Consider the following 18044-nt stretch of genomic DNA (forward strand, 5'->3'; position numbering starts at 1 on the left):
GTTCGTTGTAGACTAGTATTTTTGCACATTTGTCACAACGAACAAAGTCCAGTTCGTTTCCATCTTTGTCACAAACATTGAGAAACTTCTCCATGGTTTGTATGTTGGGAGGAAGTAGGTTATTTCAAGCTTTATACAGAACTAACGCAGTTTTCTGGTTCACCAGGTCCATGAATTTCAGTGTTTTTGACTTAAGAAATAATGAATTAGTATGATCATTGAAGCCAACATTATTCACAATTCGTATTGCTCTTTTCTGAACTGTGCACACTGTCTGTAGAGTGGTTTTGCAGGCATTACCCCAGATCTCAACACAGTACGTTAAATAAGGTAGAATCAGCGTGCTGTAGAGAGTGTTAATAGATCAGCACAACCCAGTGCTTCTGGAAATTTTGGATCTTACATGTTTTACTTGTGGTTTCCAACTGAATTTGTGGTCTATTATTTGTGGTCTATTATTACCCCTAAAAAGGTATTTTAATATACTCTCTCTAACTCAACAGTTTCTATCCTTAAAGGTGCAATATGTAATACTGACAGCTAGTGTTTAAAATAGTTACTGCAGTACAAATTCAAAATATTGGAGAGAGTCGTCTCCCCCGCCCCCTCCTCCCCAGACTCGAAGTTCACGTTGGTTGCCAGGCTGATACCGAGCATCCACAACAATGTTGCTAGACGCTTGTCTCACATAGCCAGACATCACTCCACAGCACAGTGGAGTAGCTAACGTTAGATGCTGGCTATTTTGACAGTGATAAAAGCCCATGCTCACGTGGAGCTCTGTACCCAACTGACAGACACACTTTTTCGGCTTAGAATTACCGTAGGAACTGCTAAAAATCCCACAACCTCGCCATCCTCTCCACACGCCAGACAGACACACTTCCTCAGCTTAGAATTACGGTATTAAAAATACCACTACCTTGCTGTCCTTTTCCACCCGACTGAACACACTTTATTGGCTTAGAATTACGGCAACAATCACTAAACACACTGCAAACTCAAGGTCCTCTCTTTCCGATTTACAGCCCCCCTCTCTTGGCTTCAAATAACTCACCGTTGTCGGCTACAGCCGCTTACACGTTGTAAACAGCCGTGGCTGCTTGCCTGGTCCTGGTAACGTTAGCAGTTAGCAGGGTTAGCATGGCGGCGTTAGCGTTCACTGGCTGTGTCTCAATTGTTTTTGCGAGTAACCAACTCGGGTACTCTAGCTATATAATTCAATGTGAGTAGCTACACAAATGTTGAAATGACATAAAATGCCCATCCCTAGTAGCTGTGATAAATTAGCCTGAAGCTAATGCTTACCTGTTCAGGAGGAAATTAGCCAACTCTGTGTCCTTTTGGGCTCTAAGCTGTCTCCATCTTTCAAATACATCTCCAATATTTACCCAGACGGGTTTGTTACGTCAATTTTTCAAAAATTTCAAAAGGAGAAAATACTGGCATTAGCATTGTTGTCAGAAAAGATAGTATTTCAACTTCGCATGTTTCCTTAATATCTGATGACGCATTGGGGTCATTTTTGGATTTATTACAGTAAATTTATTACATATTGGACCTTTAAGCTTACCTGAGCTGTTAAATCATAAACTTCGTTTTTTTTTTCAAATTTAAAGATAACTTGTTTACATGAAACCAGTTTCAATTTACGTAGTTCTACTGTCACCTTCTCCATTAGCCTTTGTAAACAGTTGTCTGAACAAAAAATGTTGGTATCATCTGCGAAAATGACATATTTCAACATATTGAACACTTTACAAATATCATTTATGTACATAATGAATAATTTTGGTCCAACTATCGAACCCTGTGGCACACCGCATGTGGTGTTAGCTAGCTTGGACATGACATTGCCCACTTGTACATACTGACTCCTATTTTTGATGTAAGCCATTCCAGACCTACACCTCTGATATTATGCTAAAGTGTTTTGAAAAACCCTGCTAGGGTACAAATTGTAGTTTTTATATAGAAGGAAGTAGTGAAACAGCTGAAGGAGACATGTCTGTAGTTACTTATAATACCGATCTATTCTGTCCATGAAAGTTGAGTTATTTAACAGAATGCATGAAAAAAAAGAAAAGTGCAGCAGTGGTACAGGCCAGGACAAATTGACAATGATTTTTTACACAAAAAAAGAAATAACTTAATGTATTATGTTTGCCAAATTTACAAAAAGGCACAAATAATGTTGAATTTATTGCAGACAGCGTTTCGCAAAGTTTATAGGGTGTCCTTCTTAACTCAACAATTTGTGAAAGGGCTTGATTTTAAGGGAGGCATTTTCTCTCCCTGACCTAAAGGATCAAATTGTGGTTACTAAACCTTTACATTAACAATAGAGGAAGGCTTCTAACGTTACATTAGGTAAGACAAAAAGTTTTGTTTTGACAACTTGAAAATTAACGTTTACTTGTTAAAATCAAGTTAGTTTAACTTCAAGCATGCATCAAGCACATATCCTTTAACGCCCATCTAAAACACACCTCTAGAACAGCCTTTTTTCACCTTCGTAACATTGCTAAAATTAGGAACATCCTATCTCAAAACGATGCAGAAAAACTAGTCCATGCATTCGTTACTTCCAGGCTGGACTACTGTAATTCCTTATTATCAGGATGCTCAAATAAGTCCGTTAGGACTCTCCAGCTGATCCAGAATGCTGCAGCGCGTGTTCTGACAAGAACTAAGAAAAGAGATCATATTTCTCCTGTATTAGCTTCACTCCATTGGCTTCCTGTAAAATCCAGGATTGAATTTAAAATCCTTCTTCTGACCTATAAAGCTCTAAATGGTCAAGCTCCTTCATATCTTGAGGACCTCTTAGTATCTTATTGTCCCACTAGAGCACTACGCTCCCAGAATGCAGAGTTACTTGTGGTTCCTAGAGTCTCTAAAAGTAGAATGGGAGGCAGAGCCTTCAGCTATCAGGCTCCTCTCCTGTGGAACCAGCTCCCAATCTGGGTTCGGGGGGCAGACACCGTCGCTACATTTAAGACTAAACTGAAAACTCTCCTCTTTGATAAAGCTTATAGTTAGGGAGTGAGGAGTTGCAGTGAACGCCTAGACCGGCGGGGCAGGGTGTATAGCTGCAGACACAGCACCCCTGCTTTTCTCTGTTTCTCTTTACAGTCATCAGATTTACCTATCGTATAATCAATAATATAGTGCCTCTCCTAGTTATGCTGTTATAATTCTAGACTGCCGAGGAAGTTCCTTCTTATGACACGCTCTTTTCTTTTGTTTCCTTTTATGCACATCCTGTCTCAGAAGTGCTTGTTACTCACCTAGCTCTCCCCAGAGTCCTTATGTTTCTTCTTCGCCCAGAACATCGCCTCGGATTAGGGCGACACCAAGACCTGGGTCTTGGGTGCAGCTGTGGCTATGGACCTGCTACACCCTGCTACGCTCTGCGATTCCCTGCAATGCCCGGCTACGTCCTGCTGCGTCCACCGCGTCCACCCATGCTCTGCTGTGCCACGCTACATCCTGTACCGGCATAACCCCAACCGTCAGACACCGCCCACCAAGAGTCTGGGTCTGCCGAGGTTTCTTCCTAAAAGGGAGTTTTTCCTCGCCACTGTCGCAATAGCCACTGCTAATGTTTGCTCTTGGGGGAACTATTGGAATTGTTGGGGCTTTATAGAGTGTGGTCTAGACCTACTCTATCTGTAAAGTGTCTCGAGATAACTCTTGTTATGATTTGATACTATAAATAAAATTGAATTGAAATTGAATTGAATTGAATTAAGGACATACAATCCTGGATGACCTACAATTTCCTGATGTAAAACTCAGACAAAATGAAGTTATTGTACTTGGCCCTAAACACCTCCAGAGCTCATTATCTAAAGATATAACTACTCTGGATGGCATTGCCCAGGCCTCCAGCACTACTGCCAGAAATCTCTGAATTATTTTTGATCAGGATATATCCTTTAATGCCCACATAAAACAAATCTCAAGAACCGCCTTTTTTTGAGACAGGCACAACCTGTCTCAAAACGATGCAGAAAAACTAGTCCATATATTTGTTACTTCGAGGCTGGACTATTGTAATTCCTTATTATCGGGTTGCTCAAACAAGTCCCTTAAGACTCTTCAATTGACCCAGAATGCTGCAGCACGTGTACTGACAAGAACTAAGAAAAGAGGTCAAATTTCTGCAGACACAGCACCCGTCCTTAACTCTGCTTCTCTTCATCTTCATTGATATCAGATTCATCTACTAACCCTTTGTAGGCTCAGGTTTGCCTTGGACCAGCTCTTAGTTATGCTGTTATAGTTTTAGACTGCTGGGGGACTTCCTTTGACACACTGAGCTCTCTCTTTTTATCTGTGTGCATTAATGTCCCATTAATGCTTGTTACTAACTTAATTCTTAGAGCTTCTTCCCCAGAGTCCTAATGCTTTCTCGCCTCGCAGATTTCCTTAGATTAGAGTGGCATCTAAATGGTGTTTGCAGCTGCTGCCGTGGTCCTGCTCAACGCCCTGCACTACTATTATTTCTAGTCATATTTCTATTATCCTTATTGTTACTGGGTCTGGTTGGGTTTGAGTCCAACAAACAGCAGAAAAAGGCAGTTGGGATAGATGTAGAAATCACAGGCAACAGCAAAATCAAGAAGAAGGAACGCAAGAAGCTTGGAAAATACCAAGGGCTCAGAGAGGAGCTAGAAGAGATGTGGAAAGTGAAGGCAACAGGTGTTCCAGTGGTAATAGGAACAGTCAGGTCTGTAACCCCCAAACTGGAACAATGGCTCCAACAAATTCCAGGAACATCTGAGATATCTGTCCAGAAGAGTAAAGTCCTAGGAACAGCTAAGGTACTGTTTAGAACCCTTGGGCTCCCAGGCCTCTGGTAGAGGAGCCGAGCTTGGAGGAAAAAGACGCTCAGTATGGGCAAGTGGAGAACTTTTTTTTATACACCTTTTATGGTTATTTTTACTAATCTTTGTTCATTTTTGTAGTCCTTGTTTTTAGCTGTTGTTTTAGCAACTCAAAACTTAATGTATGTGTTCGCCACTTGGCCAATGATTCTGAACTCTAATTTGGGTTCAAGTCTGATCAGTAACGGTGCTGATTCCAAAACTGAAAAGTGAAGAATTATTATTAGATTGGACATGTGGCAAAGGTTTTGTGGTGTAATATAGCAATTATATTAATACACATTTAGTTGGGGTACCTTTAGTGCACCAGCATCTGCAGCAGATCCAGGGTCTACTCCAGTGATGTAGATCCCTAGTCCATATTCAGCTCCACCTCTGATCATTAGGCCTAGAGAGCGACCATCGTCCATATTCAGGATTACCTATAGGGGAGACATGACATACAGATCTCTTTAGTGTTGTCAATAAACCAAACTATTGAGTGTAAAAACATGGAACATGCTGTTAAGACACTTACAGGGGTCATATTTTGGTGTCTCTGAGTGGACTTGAGTCAAATAGGAGGAAAGATGCAGCAGGATGTGCCAGTAACAATCAATGCAGTTTGGTGTCACTATTACTGTGTTTGCTCCTGCATGTCAAAGATTTTACAGGCATTGCTGTGTACAGTATGCACGTCTGTTTTATATATATATATATATATATATATATATATTAGGGCTGTCAATCGATTAAAATTTATTTATCTAATTAATTACATACTCTGTGATTAATTAATCGAAATGAATCGCATACATAATTAACGGTGCCTGGACCGATACTTTTTAAGAAAGTAAAAAAAACAAGAAAAAACAAGAAGGGTACTAAACAACAGTCGGCGACATTAAAGAAGGCTTCTCTAGGCCATATGGTCAAAATGAAATGATTTAATAATGTATAACAATAACAATAACTTATTTCACTAATAAATTGCTGTTGAACGACAAAAACAACCACCAGATGGGAAAAGGACATTTAACAATAACTTTGAATACACCACGAGGCTGTAGTTTACCAGTTTCATTGAACGCACCGTCTGTGTTGTTTTTCCGACAACGGCAGTTGCAGATTGTTACATGTGTTGGAATCCTCTACAGTAAAACACAGTCAAACTTTACAACGTTTAGCATTAGCTGTCAGCATTTTAACCGTTTTTAATCCAGCTACTAGCTACCGGTAGGCTAACGTTAGCTGCTGTCGAGTAAAGTGTTAACTAGCGTCACATGCAGCGGTGTTTGTGTTGCCTGTATCCTCTGTTTCAGAGCATCCGAGAGAAGCGCAGACATATCAGTGGCACCAGATTTCGGTAGCCAACCCTATTCAGGAAGAAGATTTTTACAAGTAAATGTTCCAATCAATGATCCAGGCAGCACATTCTTGTCACCCTGGTGGCTAGAATGGCTCCGGAATCTGCGTTTTTTTTTCTCAGATTAATTAATCGAAATTAACGCGTTATTTTGACAGCCTTAATATATATTAAGGCTGTCAAAATAACGCGTTAATTTCGGAAAATCAATCTCAAGAAAGTTCTTATATTTGTCGTTTTGATATATTTTAAATGTGTAACACCACTTGAGCCACGGTGAAACGTTGTTTCGTTTCACAATATACAGTGTATATGGTTGAAATGACAATAAAACCCACTTGACTGCCCTCTGTAACCGGTAGGCGTGGCTTGGGAGTGGCCTTGTAGGGAAGCGAAGCAAATGCATTCTGGGAGTTGTTGTCTTTCAGCCACATGAGCCAAAAATAAATTTTCTGGCTTTTCTCGGTCTAGAAGGCACCAACTTCTAAAATTATTTCACATTTCTACTAAATAAATGACCCAATTTAAATACATATTTATCTTTCCAGTGGTGAAATATCCCTTTAAGGCAAAAGGTGCTCGGTTAGCACAATGACATGTTAGAAAGCACAGCTGAAATGATTTGTCATAAACTAAGTTAGCTACGATGCTAACGGCGTTGATAACTAAGCCAAACGGTGCTGCCACTAGAGCAGTGCTTCCCAACCTGGGGTCCGGGGACCCCTAAGGAGGGCGGCAAAGATCACAGGGGGGGCGCAAGTCTTTATCTGGTTTGAGGTTGAGGTAAAAAAAAATATTTGCACATGTTAAACAAATTATGATAAATATATAATGTATACAAAAGTCTGTATAAAAACTATATATTTTTGTTCTCGCTTAAACTTGTAGGCAGGCTACTTAGTAGGCCAAACCTCCGGGACCTCTTAACCTGTGACCCTGCTGTCATCAAGTCAGCTGCTAGCTGCTATCATCCTCGTTTTTCCTGCCGCCACGGCATCACTATTTTATGAACGAAACATGGCGGAGAAACGTAAAAGTGCTGATAACATCTCTGTATCAAAAAAGAAAGTAAGGGAACGTTACCTCAACTTCGGTTTCGGAGGGGGGGCTCAGCTTTTCTTAGACATAAGTAGGGGGGGCGCCAAGGAAAAAAGGTTGGGAACCACTGCACTAGAGGATGGATACCCGAACCGAGCCCCTTCGGACAGATATTTAGAAATGATGTTCGGGTTCGGGTCGGGCTCGGTCACATCAGCGCGAAAAGGCATTGAACATTTTAAATTAAACAGCTTATTAACGTGCGTTTGTTGCCCTACAGTTGCTTAATAAAAGCAGGCTTTCCACACAAACAAACGTACATGTGTCATTAGTATGAGAAAAAAATTTGATTTGAACTGTGTCGGGCTCGGGTCAGGCTTGGACATAAATATCTTAATGCCTGTCGGGCTCGGGCCGGGCTCGGTTACTGCTCTGTCAGACGCGGGCCCGGCTCGGACAGAAAAATGCGGCCCGATCCACACTCTAGCTGTCACTACTATTTTAGTGATTTATAAGCAACCTGTTTCTTGAAGATTGTCACCTTACTGAGAATACAGATATTAGAAGGTAATGGTACACTCACCTTGAAGATTATTAGGAACACCCTACTAATAGTGTGTTTGACCCCCTTTCGCCTTCAGAACTGCCTTAATTTTACCTTAAACCAATTTTGGTGAGCTTGTGCAAATTGTAGCCTCATTTTCCTATTTTTAGTGGAGATGAGTGGTACCCGGTGGGGTCTTCTGCTGGTGTAGCCCATCCGCCTCAAGGTTGTGTGTGTTGTGGCTTCAGAAATGCTTGGCTGCGTACCTCGGTTGTAACGAGTGGTTATTTGAGTCAAAGTTGATCTTCTATCAGCTGGAATTAGTCGGCCCATTCTCCTCTGACCTCTAGCATCAACAAGGCGTTTTCGCCCACAGGACTGCCGCATACTGGATGTTTTTCCTTTTTCAGACCATTCTTTGTAATCTCTAGAAATGGTTGTGCATGAAAATCCCAGTAACTGAGCAGATTGGAAAATACTCAAACCAGCCCGTCTGGCACCAACAACCATGCCACGCTCAAAGTTGCTTAGATCACCTTTCTTTCCCATTCTGACATTCAGTTTGGAGTTCAGGAGATTGTCTAGACCTGGATAACACCCCTAAATGCATTGAAGCAGCTTCCAAGTGATTGGTTGATTAGATAATTGCATTAACAAAAAATTTAACAGGTGTTCCTAATAATCTTGTGTAGGTGAGTGTATATGAAGTCGAAGCTAACTCTGACAGCTGTAGGGCAGCTAATGTTAACATAAACTTTAGTTTCCATGAAGCTCCCAGCTAAGCTCCTATATAACTCGCGACGCAGATATGAAACAAGAACTGGCTAACTAGGTTTTAGATTTTAAAGTCATGTTAAAACTATTTCCCATCCTTCTTCCGATTTCACTCCCCCCTGTACTAACCTGGTACTAACGTTACTCGGTGTGTTTGCTCCGTGGTCTTAAGACCTCACAATGCCTTGTGTTTCTCACTCCCGCTAACTGATTGTTCATCAGACGTAACATGACAAAAGCATTTCGTTTTCACATGCAGGTAGGCCAAGGCAAGAAGAGGGAGATTAACTAACGTTAGCCAACATATTTATAAAAAAAAAATCACAATCGAATAGTAATTTCAGCATTTGAATAATTTTTTTTTAACTATTCAAATTATATTCGACTTTCGTAATTTGTTCCAACAGCCCTACTGCACAGGCAGTTACAAGAGGTGGGGTGACGGGTCATTGGGGCCGGGGGCCTGTCTGCCTTCTCTGCCGCAGGCAGGCAGTCAGACAGCGGGACGGGAGAAGCTGAGCTGGCCTGGCCTGGCCCGGGGTATCCAGTCCTTGGTGACTGAACCAAGCCAGCCTTTTTTTGAGAATGTTGTGCTATCGATCTTTTTGCCTCCCTTTTGTAGATTTCTTTTTTTAAACTTCAAATATACCTTACTTAGGTAATTAGGTAATTATAAGTTACTGTAGTGAGTTTGTGATTATTTGCTTAAATATTTTTATTGATTCTATCTTGGTCTTGATCTCTGACTTGATGCATCTGACACAACCATTAAATGTTATGCAAATTATTGCATAATAGTGTCACAAATACGCAAATTATTGCATAATGACATCACAAATATGCAAATGAGCACATGATGTCATTTAGCTACTTTTAGTGACTTTTAGAGCTAGGGCTAGCAATTTTCATTGGAAAAGAGTTGGCAACACTGCGTCGCTGCAGTTCATGGCAGTGCACCGCTGCAGCAGTGTAAGTCCTTAAACGAGGCGACTGTGAACCGCAGGACAGTCAAGTGTGTTATCTAAACTGCTAAAGTCAGTTAAACGTTGGTAGCCTTACAGTTACAAACAACAGGGTGACCAGATTTCCCAGAACTAAAACCGGGACACTTTGCGTGTGACCGTAGTGCTCGTGCACGCACACGCTTTTTAACGTGAACATGTTCCAGCCCAGGTCAGACATAGAGACAGACAGATTAGACACAATTTTGCCAACAGCACACGTAGGCCTACTGCTCACAACATAATAGGGTATCTCAGTTAATATTCATGACATTTCTTGGTATGTAGCCTACATATCTAAGAAATAATATTAAAAGACAGTGAGTGAGTTTCGTGTGGGACCAACTTTATTTTTCTGAATTAAAGCATTCTTTTGGAAAATGCACCCACTGAACTTGTGAAAAACTTTGTGAAAAGGTATTTTTCATTGCATGGGACTAAACAAATTATTTGGAACTGCTGCCACTGTTGTGGTTTTGGACATTTCTGTTAGGTTTCAGAATATTTCATATTCTGTATTATTGATTTCTGTATGTTCCCTGTGTTTGTATATTTATTCTGTATTTGTTACCTGTTTGGATATTTCTTTTGCCTTGTTTATAGATTTCTGTATGTATCTTGTTTTGTATATTTCTAATGTGTATATTTGTATATTTACTTATTTCCCTGTTCATTGTGTAGTTTCTGTTTACCCTGTTTTGACTGTTCTGTTCTCTGTGTATATTTCTGTTTCCTGTTTTATTTTGATAGTCTGTTTTCTGTCTTGTCATGTCTAGTTTTACTTTTTGTGTTCCCGCCTTTGTTGATTGTTCTGCCCCGCCCTGATGTGTTTCACCTGTTGTATCACCTGTCCCTCATTTGTTCATTACCTCATGTATTTAACCTCTGTGTTCCCTTTGTCTCTTGTCAGATCGTTTTATATCTGTTTGCGTCCTGTCCCTGCTAGTCTGTCTTGTTTCCTTGCCCGCCCAGTTTGTTTTTCCTCGTGCCTGTCCTCAGTTGTGCCCCCCTGGATTCCCCCGTTCTGGTTTTTCCTCTTCCTTGGATGTTTTTTGCCTGCTGCTTCAGGACTCCTTTTGTTGCTGTGGTTTTTGTTCTTGCACAATAAATCCTAGTCAATCTTCTCCTGCCTGACTGCCTGATCTCTCTACATTTGGGTCCACTGTTTCCTGAATACGTAACAGCCACAGGCTTGAACTAAAGTTATGGTAACACTTTACGATAAGGGTACATGAATTATGAATTCATGCATGAATTAATTCATGATTTGTGCATTACTTCATTCCTTTATATCTTATGAATCATCATGAATTGACATGAGTTCATAGCCTCTCATTCATGACCTCATGCATGAACAACACATCAACTAAAGCATTAAGTATGTGTGCACATCATTATGAATTATGATTTATTAAGCATGATCATGATTTATTTTTCTGCAAAAAAATGTCATCACTGCACAAATTCTGATTATAAATCACGATCATGCTTAATAAATCATAATTCATAATGATGTGCCCACGTACTTAATGCTTTAGTTGGGTTGTTCATGTATGAGGTCACGAATGACAGACTATGAACATGTCAATTCCTGATGATTCATGGGATATAAAGGAATGCAGTAACACATAAATCATTAATTACATAATGCATAATAATACATAGCCTACATCAATTAATTCATTCATGATAATTCATGTACCCTTACCGTAAAGTGTTACCAGTGTTATTCTAACCAACAACACACACAACAAACAACAACAAATACAAATGTAATCTCATTTGATAGAGCAGATAGCTTCCCTATTGGAAAAATCCATTCCGTATATTTGTTAGAGGGGTGAATTTGCTCAAGAATCAATATTTTGGCTGAAAGTCTACTGTGAAATTGCGCACAGGTGTCAGCAAAATTGGCCTGTGTGACGAGTAGCACCTTTAAGGTGGGAATGGTCATGCGGTTCCTCTCGTCAGTCCATGTGTTGTTCATGACCGAAAAGATCCGCTCAACATTTGTGCCCGGTAGACACATGGCGAACTGACAAAGGAGACATACATTTTTGAACGGAATCTCCCTGCTTTTGAAATGCGCGAACATTTCCAACATTGTAAAACGCTTACGTGAAAAAGCTTAACGTGGTTTAATGTACCTAAACAACGATCAGTGATCACCAAATTTCTCTCTTATATTGCCACTGAAAACTGTCAAAAAATCTAACCCAAAGTCCAATTATTATGGACGTTATCTGAGATTTAGCGTTTCTGCTTTATTGAGGCTCTTGTAAGGAAAAGGCTTAACGTGGTTTAATGTACCTAAACAGACTGGACATGTTTATCACTGCATATGTACAAGTCAAAAGTATGCACTATTGATTCTACTTAAGTAAAGTACAGATACGTGAAAAATGTACTTAAGTACAGTAACGAAGTATTTGTACTTTGTTACATTCCACCACTGACCGTGACGAATGCCACGGGGAGATTACTCGCGACTGCCGGCAGATTTGAAAGCCTGTTGAAGATGGAGGATCACACCTATTCTTGAGGACATGTAACGAAGTCGCCAAGGAAGCGAAAAAGAGAATTAAAACGACAACGCGACAGGCAAAGCAACAAGACCAAAGTTAAAATTGGAGTGGCTTTTCCAAGATGGAAAGAGCTCATGAGGAGCAAGGATTAGAGGAAGTATGCTGACAACGTCAATCAATAAATACCTTTATATTCAATTGAGTCTCGTAAGTAACACGATTGAATATAAAGGTATTTATTGATTGACGTTGTCAGCATACACATTCAGTAGCATGGCTTCAATCACTTCCTCTAATGCACTACTGGCATACTTATATCATGATCAGGTAGCTATGTCAACACTACAGCTACCTAGTGGTTGGGGGTGACATCCACTTATCACTACATCCCCCTTTCTTTAAATGTATGCTACCATATTCACAAACCACAATATTTCTTTAAACTGTCCTACAGCCTTTGAAGTACAAACATGAACATACATCATGAATATACATTTTTCTTCACATTACTTCCATGGAAATGCATAACTGTCCATGTTTGAATTCAGATTTCTCTTTTTTTTTCTTTTCTTTTTTAACATAAGGATACAGTTTATTGTCCATTGTTCATTGTCTTTAAAGATTCAGATTTCTGTTTTTTTTTCTTTTCTTTTTTAACAAAAGGATACGATTGTCCATTGTCTTTAAAGATTCAGCCTGTCTGGTGCCTTGACAGTGCGTGTGAATCTTCTCAGTGCAGGTAAGTCAGTCTGTTCAGTTGTTCCGCTGCTGTCTAGCACAGGTGGTGGTTCAGCTGATGCGGTGCAGGCTGGATCTTCCTCTGAATTTTCATTTGTCTGTTCTTGCAGTGTCTCTTTTGTTTTCAGCAAACTCCTTCGATTTCTTCTCAGGATTTGACCCTCCTCTGTTCTGACTGTGTAGGATTTTGGACTTACTTCCTCCAGAACAGTGGCTTTCTTGGTCCAGGTGTCGGAATCTTGTATTCTCACTGTGTCATGCCTTGGCAATAAGATTCTTTTGCTTTGTTTGCTTTTTGTCTCTTCTGTAGGAGCTTTTGTTTCTGTTTCACTTCAGCAGGTCATACTCAGTTTAAAAATGTGTTAGAGACTGAGTCTGGAGGACACACTCAACAACTCTAAACAGCGTTTCCTACAAGATTAATAAAGTGTAAGTATCGATCATATATATATTGTCTGTGATCTACGTTGCAAGCATGGTTACTAGACGTTTGTTGTTGTTAGCTGTGAATATAACGTATTCTACCTAGAGGTTGACACATACATTAGATAATGTTCCATCTGTACACACTGTTTCTTCTTTTATTGCACTGCTGCAAGATGGCAGATAACGGACATATTTTTGTATATTTTAACGCTGTAAATTTCAACAATATTTAGAATTAATGCATATTGTAACTACTGTCCAAACTATGTACTGTAACTAACACACCAGGCCCTTGACAAATACTTTGCTTAGTGATCATTATTGTTTTTTAGTGATGTGCATGGCTGATGAAGCTCGGGTCCTGCTGGCTGCCCTGGACCACCTTGGCAGATTACCCAGGGAAAAGTAGATGGATCATTTGAGTAAGTTCAACATGAAGCCATATTGTACTTTACACATGTAGTCAACACGGAGGTAGGAATCTAGAAAGTGTGATCAATAATATTCCAGAAATAAGTGTTCCAGTAGTGATTATGGAAGCTAGAAAAATGTTCCTAGAGTGCAAAGGCTTTATTCATTTTAATTATTTTTTTTTATTATTGAGCTAAATTCAAACACTTTTTATCATCTAATAAGGTACTTCAAGCTTTACAATAAGAAGTCAAGAAGGTGAAAGACTACAGCCACATCCCAGCCCTCCAAAGAGTTGTCCTGCAGAAAAGGCTGTCGTCCAGACTGGAGCGGTGGGCCATCAGTGAGCTCAGGAGACCAGATGATCCCAGGCGTCCAGGAGTTGTGTGTGATATTCCTGCACCACCCTCAATAGTTTGCAACTACACAAATGTTTTGTTTGCAAGTTTTAAGTTTTACCTTTGAGGTGACAATTTTTTTGCTTGAGTTAGTGATTTTTGTTTGATACTTGAGAAGTTTTGTTTGGAATTAAAGTCACAAAAATAATCCCATACTCAACCTCCTGTAACTGTCTACTGCCTACTGGATGTGTATTTAGAAGAAAAAATAAAAAGGGACTGTACAAAAAAAATTTGACAGCAGTTAACAATGTTATGCCCCACTAAATTAAGTGTGTGCGCACGATACCCAATCAACCAAAAAGTGAATCTGTTTTAATGCGTGCTTGCAGGCCACTGTAAATACCGGACATGTTGATTGCATTATCATATGGCCTCTAAAGTTATTGATAGCAATGACCATGTCTTGTAAACAGTGTTGGGAACGTTACTTTAAAAAAGTAATTAGTTAGAGTTACTCACTACTTGTTCCAAAAAGTAACTGAGTTAGTAACTGAATTACTCTATAATAAAAGTAACTCGTTACCAGGGAAAGTAACCATTTGCGTTACTGTTAAAAAAAAAAGTTGCTATATGTCAAAGAATTTGTATTTTTTTGAGCAGTTTTTTTGTTGTGAGGCAGAAAGATCTAGCTTTTGCTGCTGGGAGGACTTTGCTCCGAGTCTTTCTTTGCTAGTGGATGGCGAGCTATCATCTGTGGTGGAGGTATCGGTGTTTTTGGCCACTAGCTTTGTAGATGCGTGGGTCGTTGTGAGATGCTTCATTAAATTAGAGTTGCTTACAACAGATGTCGACAAAGTCTTCGCTCCTGGACATAATGTACACATTACATGCACGTTCTTGCCTTTGACCACAATGAATTTGAAGTAGTGCTTATAGCTCCACCTTGAAAATGCCAACTTTTATCGGATTGCTCCTGACTCGCCATCTCTACTGCTTCTTCGAATCTCTGTTTAGCTGTCGTATGTGTGTGTGGCGCGTGTGCTGGCATGTGTGTAAAAACACTGGCTCGGATTGGCTACTATGAAACATGACTCTGACTTAGCCAATCATAATCGCTTACCTCGTTATTAACCCACCTCCTCACTAGCTGTGAGCCAGGGGTGCGTTCGGATTACACAGTTTATTCAATCAATGCATAGTAACGCACCGCATTTAACGTCCAGTAACGTTAACGGCGTTGTAACGACGGGAAAAGTAATTAGTTAGATTACCCCGTTACTGAAAAAATAACGTCGTTACCTAACGCCGTTCTTTTAAACGGCGTTATTCCAAACACTGCTTGTAAAACACCAAGAACAGACAAGAACAAAGTGACTCTCCCGAATGATTCTGAATTGGCAGAACTTGACAAAACACTCCCCGATGCAGCCATCAGACACATTTCAGACACATTTAAAAATAAACTGGCCAATCCGGGCACTTGCACACATGGGGCTCAAAGGCTGCAGTCTACGCCAGCCTGTGCATGAAGCCACGCTAGTGAAATTAGCAGAAAACTGTCCTGGTTCCAATAGACATGATTCATAAAACAGACAGCTGGCATATTGTAGATTAACTTGCATATATTTGGCACATTAACTGACAAAAATGTATATGTTCTCCAAATAAGGAGCCAACAAATCATGCCTCCCTACTATATGCTGCAGGCAATTTTGCCTCTGTAGTTACAGCTTCTCAGGCCTCTGCCCAGAAACCACTCATCATCCTTTACAAAGCTCTCCTCCAGGTCATCCAAGCTCATCTAAATATGCAAATATAAGCAGTTCCTCTTGCTCCCCTGCTGTACCAACATTTAATACAGCAGGCGTAAATCTGCTCCTGAGCTTTTGGATGGATCACCCATCAAATGAGCCCCACTCAAATCAGCAGAGCTTTGTTCAGAGGTACTAGCGTTGGCTGCATGGAGATGCTTATGCAGCAGTTTTAGCCATGGAGCTGCTGTAGGATGTTTGGATGTGTCCTAGAGTTCCCCTTTCTACAGAAAACGGTCTAGCAATGAGGCAATTCCACCCTTGTTACAGCCACTTAGAGGAACTCTGGTCTGCCTCAGTCGACCATTGAACTTGTGAGAAGAGTAGACCCAAGGACAGTGTTTAATTGTTGCTGTAATTATGACGACCAATATAAACTGAAATCTATCTCTGTTGGATTGATCCAGTTTTTTGGATCCAGTTCATGGGTAGAGCTCTGCATGAATAATGTTGAACCGTATTTATATAAAGTAGGGTGACCATATTTTGATTTCCAAAAAAGAGGACACTCGGCCCGGCCTCGAGGCACAAATTCTTCTCAGAGGTTAATGAACATGCTTTATTATGCCTCAATGGTACAAAAATAACTTCTGTAATAAAATAAAATAAAATCTCTAACAACCTGTAACAAAATAATAGCTCTATTTTCAAATAAAAATAACCCTAACTAACCCTAAATATCCAGCTTCAACAACATATCTCTTACTACCTTTTCAATGTAATAAGATAAATAATAAAACAGTCTCACAAAGATACTAACTTAACAAACAAAAATGATCTATACTTCAATCTTTAGTTGTCTTCTTCATCCTGCTTTTCTTCTTCATCCTCCTTGTCCTCCCATCCATATTTTGCTGTAGAGCTGATCTTTCCCAGCAGTTTTCGGTTGCTCAACAAATAAGCATAAAAGTCTTTGCAATAAGTGTCTTTGAAATTGTATTGCACTAATAGAATCCCCTTCAGTGACTAAACAGACAGCTGGTTCCTCTCCGTGGTCCACTGGCTCTGCATCAGTGAGAAAACCCTCTCAACATTTGCATTGTGAGAGGGAAGTGCAAAGACAAATCAATCTTCAGTAGCTCTGAGTAACATGCAATGCTTTTTGCCTTCTCAAAATATTTGGTCCACTTCTGATGCACCTGCAGGCCACTGAACTCTCTGAGTTCTGTTGCCTGTTGCACCTTTCTGTAAATTTCTTCAGATTGGTGACCTGGTCAAAACACTTGACTTCATCAACTGCCACCCCCTTCTCTCCAAGGTAATTGATGCAGGCCTCCACATCATTCCAGTTTGGTGGCTCACTCAGATCCATCCACATGAATGTTGAGAACTCTTCCATGGGAGTCATCCAGATACTCCAGGCCTTGCGCATCAGCACAGAACTGGTCACAGCCCTTACCAAGTCCATCTTCGCGCTTTTGTGCCAGTAGTCCCTTAACTTTAAGGGACATGAAGTTGTTGCTCTTGCGTTGAAGAAGAATGGTGTGGATATTGTTCATTATTTTCTTCACCTCCATAATGGACATGGTCTCTTGTTCTATTTCTTGAATGTGGGTGTGGGACACAGACATGAGTGAGTGCATTTGCCAGAGGTAGATCTCAGCGAAGTCGTTTTCAAAAACTTCTTGAGTACTATGGTTGGCTTTTTCTGAGACAGAAAATATGCCTTTAAAGCTGGAAACATCTGTATCATCCTCTCAATGCTTGGGAACAATGACAGCACCTTGTCTTGCTGTGAGAGAGCATCCTTCTGTAATCAATCTCAACAAAATCACAGTACTCCTTCAGGCTCTCAGTGCGCACTGTGTAAATGTGGAAGTACTGGTAGATTTTGAACAAGATATTCTCATTGTTAACATCTATTGTGTCTGCCCCATGATGAGCACAATTATTCAATATGTGTGCTGGGCAACCCATGCCGATCAGAGTCTTGTTCTGCAGCAACCTCTTCAAATTTGCAAACACATTCTTTCCTGCTTCATCACGTCGGATTCCTTGCCAGTAAATGCAATACATTTTTCAGACAAATTGTTTTTTGCCAGTGTTTCAGTGAGATATTTTGCGATGGTTTCTGCTGTCTCATTAGGTGTGTCTTCAACCTCAATAAATTTTGTTTGCACACCACCCTTCTTCCAGTTAAAATACTGGATTATGATTGGGAATATTTTCACTGCTCCGTGGTTACTCCCGTCTATAGA

The 18044-nt window shown here is 40.2% G+C and overlaps 1 protein-coding gene across 3 annotated transcripts in view; it reads right to left on the reverse strand.

Annotated features, from left to right (window-relative positions):
• Positions 1-18044, reverse strand: part of LOC116050660 (whirlin-like) — a 147975-nt gene that overhangs the window by 43885 nt on the left and 86046 nt on the right. For all 3 annotated transcript variants that reach the window (XM_035996324.1, XM_031300898.2, XM_035996327.1), the window contains exon 3: positions 5189-5314. In XM_035996324.1, coding sequence (XP_035852217.1) covers positions 5189-5314 — 126 coding nt within the window. The remainder of the gene's footprint in view (positions 1-5188; positions 5315-18044) is intronic.

The sequence above is a fragment of the Sander lucioperca genome, chromosome 2 (genome assembly GCF_008315115.2).
Source record: "Sander lucioperca isolate FBNREF2018 chromosome 2, SLUC_FBN_1.2, whole genome shotgun sequence".
NCBI lineage: Eukaryota > Metazoa > Chordata > Actinopteri > Perciformes > Percidae > Sander > Sander lucioperca.